General features: G+C 41.0%; 1 protein-coding gene across 4 annotated transcripts in view; it reads left to right on the forward strand.

Moving 5' to 3' along the window:
- WASHC5 (WASH complex subunit 5) overlaps positions 1–8657 on the forward strand; it is a 67165-nt gene extending 58508 nt beyond the window's left edge. For all 4 annotated transcript variants that reach the window (XM_054246751.2, XM_002759233.6, XM_054246752.2 and 1 more), the window contains 3 exons: positions 585–738; positions 3882–3969; positions 8249–8657. In XM_054246751.2, coding sequence (XP_054102726.2) covers positions 585–738; positions 3882–3969; positions 8249–8305 — 299 coding nt within the window. In that variant the 3' untranslated portion in view covers positions 8306–8657. The remainder of the gene's footprint in view (positions 1–584; positions 739–3881; positions 3970–8248) is intronic.
- Positions 8658–9072: the final 415 nt, after the last annotated feature.

Below are 9072 nucleotides of genomic sequence, written 5' to 3' on the forward strand. Positions count from 1 at the left end.
TGTAAATGTCCTTCTTCCACTGTCTTAACTTCTGCAGATTCTTTTATATATATGTATACATAATATAAATAATATATATTTATATAAATATATAATATATAAATAATACATATATATTATATATATGTTTTTATATATTATATATAAAATACTCAACATTTGTTTAAAGATACTCTAAAAATATTTAGTCCAGCTTTTCACTTAAGTGTATCTATAGTCCAAGGTATCTATTATGTCATGGTGCTGTTAACAGAAGTCAGTTAGAGTGATTTTTTTTTCTCATTTGCATTTATCTATATCTTTAAAATTTGCTACAATAGTATATGTTAATTGAATAATTCAAAAGAACCAGTAATGATAATTATAAAATTTAGTAACTGTTTTATTGGTTTTGAATCCTTCAGACCACTTTAATGCCCCAGCATCCTGTGGCTAATTCAAAATATGGTCCAGGGTTGTCATTCTTTCCAAAAAATCATCTGCCAGTGAGGCTATGGGCCCCAAACATTTTGACATTCACAGCGTTAACATTTAACATGTTAATAACTAATATTCATGTGCTGTTGCAATTTGTCCCCTTGCAGGGATGGTCTGCCGAAAACCAACCGACCCGGTTGACTGGCCGCCGCTTGTCCTGGGACTGCTCACTCTGCTGAAGCAGTTCCATTCCCGGTACACCGAGCAGTTCCTGGCGCTGATCGGTCAGTTCATCTGCTCCACGGTGGAGCAGTGTACGAGGTACAGAAGACCAACCGTGACTACAGGGGACTTCATGTCACAAAACCTAACTTAAACCTCACATTACCAAATTCCTCTTCTTATAGCCTTCACAGAGCTGGGAAATGGTTGCTCACCCTTCTCTGTAAAGCAAGTCAGGGCATATCTCCTTGTTTATAGCAATTATGGCTGTGCCCATCCTTAGTCACCTTGCCAGGGGAACTCCATTAGGTATACTCACAGTGATTTTCCAGGAGTGACTCAGGACTATGATTAGTAACTGCCATGGGAAAGAAACTGTAGCCCTGTTCCTCTGCACTCTCGGATCCAGCTCTTCGATCTCAGAGAGAGCCTGAACTCCTGCTGGGCCACTGCCAAGAGATGATTCCACTCACTTCAGTGGGAGTCAGAGAACATGTCAGTGTCAAAGCCTGGGCAGTCTCTGCCTGTAGAGAAGCAAATTTCACAGGAGTCACTATTTGATACAGTACTTATAAAGCTTTCATTCCTGCCAGTTCTTTCTCCCTGCCCCTAAATGTGGCTTTTCTGGGATAAGGAAAAAAAGTTATTTCCATGAGATGCTGGGTCCTGAGCCTCCTTCTCTGCTATCCTAAAGGGTCAGCCTGGCTAAATAACCTTTTCTGTCATGTCCACTTGGTGATTTTTGCCACTATAACTTAAAAACTTATTAAAGTAGCTGGGCACAATGGCTCAAGCCTGTAATCCCAGCACTTTGGGAGGCCAAGGTGGGCAGATTACTTGAGGTTAGGAGTTCAAGACCAGCCTGACCAACATGGTGAAACCCCATCTCTACTGAAAAAAGAACCCCACAAAAGTTAGCTGGGTGTGGTGGTGGGCACCTGTAATCTCATCTACTTGGGAGGCTGAGGCAGGAGAATTGCTTTAACCCAGGAGGCCTCTGAAGGTGCAGTGAGCCGAGATTGCACCACTGCACTCCAGCCTGGGCAACAGAGTGAGACTTCATCTCAAAAAAAAAAAAGTAAAATGAATAAAAGCGATCTTCTAAGTCCACACAAAATACTACTGACTCCTCGAACTGGAAATTTTGAGGTCATTTAGATGACCTCCCACTAAGTGCATGAGTGAGCTCTAAGACATGTCGTCATCCAGCTACCGCTGGAACACTCGCTGATGGGGCTCTTGCTACCTCTCCAGGCCACTCAGTCCACTGGCTAAGTGTGGTTCTCATTAGAAAGTTCCTGATTGTGATTATTAGAGCCCACGTCTCTGGATATTTTACTCACTGAGCTTTTCTCTACTCTTTGAAATCATACGGAATAAATGCAGGCTACTTTGCAACATTACTTCCAATTTGGTATGTCATCTGTCTTAGGTCTTCTCCTTGTTTAGATAAGCCCCCTCTTCCTGATGTGTTGGAGTTTAGAGGCTACTCACCATAGCGAGTGACTTCTTCTGGGTGTTCTAGTCTGTTATTAACAATCTTAAAATGTGGCTTCCCAAACTTGTAGTGGGATTCCAAGCACAGCCCTCCCCTTGGCGCAGAGGAGTATTACACTTCTTCATTCTGGGCCCTCTGTGGACAGTAGAGCAGCTGTAATTGCAATGGTGGGTTTTTATGTTGTTGTTGTTTGAGAAAGAATCTTGCTCTGTCACCCAGGATGGAGTGCAGTGGCGTGATCTCGGCTCTGCAGTGATGGGTTCTTGACATCCAGTGCACACCAGTGGCTCATACTGATTTTGTATTTTTTCTAAATTCCAGTATTGCTTCCTCCCATGAGCTGCCATCAGGCCATTTCCTCCTCATCTTAGTTAATGAACTGAACAACAAACACTGGTGTTTTCCTGGGATATATGTTTAGACTTGCTTCAAAACCATAGTTTTTAGCAATTGAAAAATAGAAGAGAATTCAAAGATAAAAATCTCAAAAATGAAATTGTAACAATCACAAAGTGAGATCAGTTGACAAGGAAAGCAGTAGGCTCATAAAAACCTAGCGCATCTGGCCCAGGATCCCGGACAGGAGGCGAAGGACTCCAGGTCAGGTGGTGAGGGGATGATTAGCAAGTAACCTCCACAAAACTGGCTATTCCAGTCATAGCTCCCTGCTTGTCAAATTGGACAGGTCCTCCTTCTTCTATTTTTTCTTCACTAATGGCAGTAAAGGCTTAAGTATGGCTCAGCATGTTACTGGCAACCCTGAGGGTGGTGATCAGGCTACAGGAGACCAGCTGTGACTCCAGCCTTTCTTTTGCCCCAAGCAGAGCAAATACAGCCCTGGTCACAGACAGAAAGACTGAGAGCAGGGAGAACTTTGCTAGGTACAGTCACTCAACCCTTCCAAAGGCAACAATTCATCAGCGAAATTAGCCAGTAATCTATTAATAGTACCAAAAATTATTTGTTCGTTAGAAAATGCCAATTGGTACAGAAGTTGGAAATAGTTTTAACATCTAAAAACTCATTTTGATGTAAACAACAGGGAACATTAGCTCTATAAAGAGACTGGCATGTACTTTGCTTGTGTTCCCAGTTCTGGGATAGTCCTTGGGATTGTAGTTGCCGAATGAATGAATATATGAGTAAAATCCCATATGAAAAATTGCTAGATGCTGTATTTATTTGATACCCTCAAATAAGCAGGACAAGCCAGGCACAATTCCAGATGCTGGAGATACGAAGATGGACACATGACCCAGGCCCTTGAGGAGCTGATACTCTTGTCGGGAAGCCAGCACACAGTTGAAAAATTCAGAGGCTTGGAGAATGCTACTAATTATTATGAGAGCCCTGGAGAATCAGGGAGGATCCCACAGGAGAAGAAGTACCCAACCTGGGACTCGAACAATGTCTAGAAATTTACTTTGAAATCAGTGTGCAGGGATGGGAAACTATGGGACCTGCTAGGTGCTGAGTCATGTAAACAGAGGGAGATGAGTCTGCGCAGATAGCAAGGACTATGTTGTAAAGGCCCACATAAACCATATAGAGAAGCTCACATTTACCCTATAGTGTAAGCTCCTGAAAATATGTGAGCAAGGTTAATGACTTGATGGGAATCAACAGCATGCTTAATGTTTTTGTTCATCTTTGACTTCATTAGATAATCTGTTGGTAATTTAGTCTTTCAGTATTCTGACCAAGGGCTTATATGCAAAGCAGTTAATTGATTTTTCTATTACAGCCAGAAGATACCTGAAATACCTGCAGATGTTGTGGGTGCCCTTTTGTTCCTGGAGGATTATGTTCGGTACACAAAGCTACCCAGGAGGGTAAGTGATAGATAATACAGAACAATATTGGCCGGGTGTGGTGGCTCACTCATGTCTGTAATCCCAGTACTTTGGGAGGCCAACGTGGGTAGATCACAAGGTCAGGAGTTCCAGACCAGCCTGGCCAAGATGGTGAAACCTTGTCTCTACTAAAAATATAAAAATTAGCTGGGTGTGGTGGTGGGTGCCTATAATCTCAACTACTTGGGAGGCTGAGGCAGGGAATTGCTTGAATCCAGGAGGCAGAGGTTGCAGTGAGCCAAGATTGTGCCACTGCACTCCAGCCTGGGCTACAGAGACTCCGTCTCAAAGAAAAGTACAATAGTAATGACCCAGTTGTAAAAAGATGGTAATAATAGTGGCCCTAGATTCATTAGGAGTAAAGTCCAATGGGCCATTCACAGCAGATGCCTCTGTACCTCTTGCCACTGCTCTGCCCCCAGCGCTGAAATGTCCCTGCCTTTTCCACCAACTGCAGAGTTTAACACAATGCCCCTCCCCACCTTCTTCCGCTCCACCATGTACTCCTGAAAGGAATTCACCTGGTTCAGGAGTTAAGTGAAATAGGCAAGCCAGGAGAGAATTCCATAAGTGGCCAGGGGAGAGAAAAAATCATGTGTGGTTTGTTCTTTCTCTCTCCACTGGCCTGGTTCTCACAATAAGTACAGTTAAGTTCATGCCACAACTAAACTTGTATGTGACCACTGTTTCCAAAAATGACAGACTACCTTTTACCTGCTGAGACATTCTTTCCTCTTCCCTTCTCATTAGTAATTCCACTTCGTTAAATTTTAGCTCAAAGTAGAGAGCTCGACACTGACATGTAAAGACTTTGAGTAGATACTGAAGATCATTTCTGATTTTTAAAAATTAGTAGATTAGGAATCAAACATACTTTCTTCCAACACGAGCCAAAGATACACTTTTAAAATTAACTAGCAATGTTAGTACATAATAGTGAAATGCTAGTGGCATTAAAACCAGGACTGTCGCAGTGACATGACAACGATACAGACTCTTGCAACTACTTTTGTTATGCAGGTGCGAGACCGTAAGAAATGAAATGAAAATGAAATGCACATTGGAAAAAAGACTATTATTTGAGATATAATTGTCTTCCTTTTTGTTTTATTTTTCCATAAGTTACTGGGGTACAGGTGGTTTTTGGTTACCTAGGTTCTTTAGTGGTGATCCATGAGATTTTGGTGCACCCATCACCCTAGCAGGATACATTGCACCCTGGTTGTAGTCTTTTATCCCTCATCCCCCTCCCATACTTCCCCCCAGGTCCCCAAAGTCCATTGTGTCTTTCTTATGCCTTTTTGTCCTCATAGCTTAGCTCCCATATATCAGTGAGAACATACGATGTTGGGTTTTCCATCCCTGAGTTACTTCACTTGGAAGAATAGTCTCCAGTCTCATCCAGGTCACTGCAAATGCTGCCAATTCATTCCTTTTTTATAGCTGCGTAGTATTTCATCATATGTATATCCCAGTTTCTTTATCCACTCATTGATTGTTAGGCATTTGGATTGGTTCCACGATTTTGCATTTGTAAATTGTGCTGCTATAAACATGCATGTGCAAGTATCTTTTTCAAGGAATGACTTATTTTCCTCTGGGTAGATACCCAGTAGTGGGATTGCTGGATAACTGTCCCTTGAATACCCAATAAAATCATGTGAAAAACTATTAAAATAATACAGAGTTCAGAAAACATGCTGGCTACAGAATAAATGTACAAAATAAATACACTAATCAGTTAAAAAAAATACAGTGTGAAAAAGGACCTATTCACAGAAATGACAGGGAAATAATAAAGCTAAGAATAACCTCTATAAGAAATATGAAAGAACACTTTATTTAAAAACTATAAAAATTTTAAATGTAAAATCTGAAAGTCCATGTTTCTAAATGAGGATCCTCAAATATTACAGAGATAACAGTTCTCTCTAGGTTTACTGCAGTTACAATCAAGATTTCAGGTACTTTTTCAACTTCAAAAAATATATTTTTAAAATTTCTTAGGACTTAGGCAAGTACTTTAAAAAAAAGATGTTAAAACATTATATCAAGTATTAAAACATTGTAAAACTATAAAAACCAAAATAGGGCGGTACTGGTATATACTGGTCTGCAACTGAACAGAAGGAATAATGAACAAGAATGTGTAGCCTAGAAACAAATCCTCTGCACACAGTGGCATATAAGGAAAAGTAGCATCTCAAATTAAGGGAGAAAAGGAATATTAGTCAACAGAGATAAGTTCATCATACAGATAAAAAATAGCACCTTAGTCCCTTTTACATCTTCTATGTTATCAAAATTAATTACACATAAAGGGTTAACGTGGGCCAGGTGCAGTGGCTCACACCTATAATCCCAGCACTTTAGGAGGCTGAGGTGGGTGGATCACAAGGTCAGGAGTTCAAGACCAGCCTGGCCAACATGGTGAAACCCCGTCTCTCCTAAAAATAGAAAAAATTAGTCAGGTGTGGTGGCACGCACCTGTAATCCCAGCTACTGCAGAAGCTGAGGCAGGAGAATCGCTTGAAGCCAGGAGGCGGAGGTTGCAGGAATGGAGATCCTAGAACAATAGAACAATAGTAATGACCCAGTTGTAAAAAGATGAATAAGGGCAAAGGATATTAATAGGCAGTTTTCAAGAAAAGAAATACAAATGACAAACATTTAGATTCAAGGGACAAAAATCCAAAAAATAAGAAAATGACTGTTTTCACCCATCAGGTTGGTGAAAAGTAAAATGTTGGGCCCCCATTACTTGGAAGCATTTGGAGAAATGGGACTTCTCAGTGCTGTTAATCAATATGTATATTAACAGCTTTTTAGGAGGGCAATTTAGCTTTATCTTTTTTTTGTTTTGAGATGCAGTCTTGCTCTGTCGCCAGGCTGGAGTGCAGTGGCGTGATCTTGGCTCACTGTAACCTCCGCCTCCCAGGTTCAAGAGATTCCCCTGCCTCAGCCTCCCAAGGAGCTGGAACTACAGGTGCATGCTACCATGCCCGGCTAATTTTTTTGTATTTTAGTAGAGACGGGGTTTCACCATGTTTCCAGGATAGTCACGATCTCCGGACCTCATGATCCACCCACCTCGGCCTCCCAAAGTGCTGGGATTACAGGCATGAGCCACCGTGCCCTGCCAGCTTTGTCTATTTTTAAAAACATTTGTAATATATTTACCCCGATCCCAGCAATTCCACTGCTGTGAATTTACCTGCTGGATCTATATGAAAAGTTCACCAAGATATGTGCACAAGATATGTTCTGCTATATTCATAAGATTTAGCAGAAATGAAGGACACAGTATTATGTGATCCTAATTTTGATGTGTGTGTGTGTGTGTATGTGTGTGTGTGTAAACTGGAAGAATTCAATACTAAAGTTACCAGTTATTTTCTCTAAGGGATTAAGATTAAAAAAATTTTTTTAATTTTAAGCTCTGGGATACATATGCAGAACATGCAGGTTTGTTACATAGATATTATACATGTGCCATGGTGGTTTACTGCACCTATCAACCCGTCATCTAGGTTTTAAGCCCCATATGCATTAGGTGTTTGTCCTAATTCTCTTCCTCCCCTTGCCCTCCACCCCCTGTAAAAATAAGTTTTATACTCTTTTGCATTTTCTAAATTTCCTCTAATAAGCAGGTGATACCTTTATGATCAGAAAAAAAATTAAACACTACTCATAAAAAATACTCATCTCCAGCCCTTGGAGATCACCCAGCTCTACATACTTACCCAACTCAGCCCAATTTAGTTTTCTCGGGGCTTTGCCTAACAACGGTTCAGGAATGCATGCCTGAGGGCCATCCTGCTCTTCCCCTTCTGGCCTTGGTGTCTCATTCCTGCCCTCCCCTACCTCTCCAACCCCATCACTTTCTAGACATCCTGTTCTTCCTTGGTTGGTCATCAGTTAATAAAGAGTCTTAGGTGACCTGAGTACTTGTTAGTACTTCCCAGAAGTGTGAACAGTCTTTGCAGATTGAGGTGCCTTTCAGAGCCAAGGAGCTCACGTTTGGAGGCGGGAGAGCTATACTGCATCCCCTCAAATGTTAGCAGCGCCAAGAAATGAGACTGTAGTCCAGAGGGCACCGGAAACAGAAAGGGGCTGTTTCAAGTAGTAGTCGACCCATGGGAGTCTCCTCTTCCCTGTAATGCACCATGCTCCAAGGATATCTTTTCTTTTTTGTATAAAGATTTTGAAATTGTTCAAATATAACACTATGAGTAATTTAATTCTTTTAATTTTTCAGGTTGCCGAAGCACATGTGCCTAATTTCATTTTTGATGAGTTCAGAACAGTGCTGTAACTTTTTTCTACTTCTTCAATGGAAGGATTGTCCTTAGATCTTCCCACCATCACTAAAACAAATTTGAAAATGAAAAGAAACTCAGTTGCTCATATAACTGTGTTTTTTGCCCTCCATTATCGGAAACGTCAGACATTCTGAGTAAGATGTATCTCATGCCATTAGTCAATATAACTGATACTGTTTAAATCATGATATTACATGCAATTTCTATCATGTGGAAGCAGAACACATTTTTGTACTGCCTCTCATAAATGCCGACTGTAACTGTTATGTATAAATCCATGTAGTTTTATGTTCTAAGCAACTATTTGTGCAACTCCAGATTTTCAGTAAAATCGTATTACCAGTACCCAAAGTCATCTCTGCTTATGATTCAAAAATTGTATATTCACCCTGTAAAAAACCCTGTTTGGAAGCTAAGCAATGATTCTGCTAGTTATGGTAGCCCACCCTCAACAAGCTGGCAGGCATGTGGTGATAGCCAGAGTAGTAGCAAATGTAGTAGCCACACAATCTGTTATGTACCATGGAAGTTTCTTGGTGTCTTACCATCCTCTTCCAATCCCAGATGCCCTAGGAAGTTCGCAGCGTTCCTTCTATAGGGCTTCCTAACAAAGCTGCTCCTTCCAGTGTCTTCCTTAGCAACCTGAGTCCTGCCCCAAGTCCCCAGAACTATAATCATTATCCATAAGCCTTTTTGGTAATAGTCTTGCCATAAGCTTAACTCCCTCGAAATCCTAAATCATTTCTTCATGAAAATGACC

Source organism: Callithrix jacchus, chromosome 16, assembly GCF_049354715.1.
Source record: "Callithrix jacchus isolate 240 chromosome 16, calJac240_pri, whole genome shotgun sequence".
Taxonomy (NCBI): domain Eukaryota; kingdom Metazoa; phylum Chordata; class Mammalia; order Primates; family Cebidae; genus Callithrix; species Callithrix jacchus.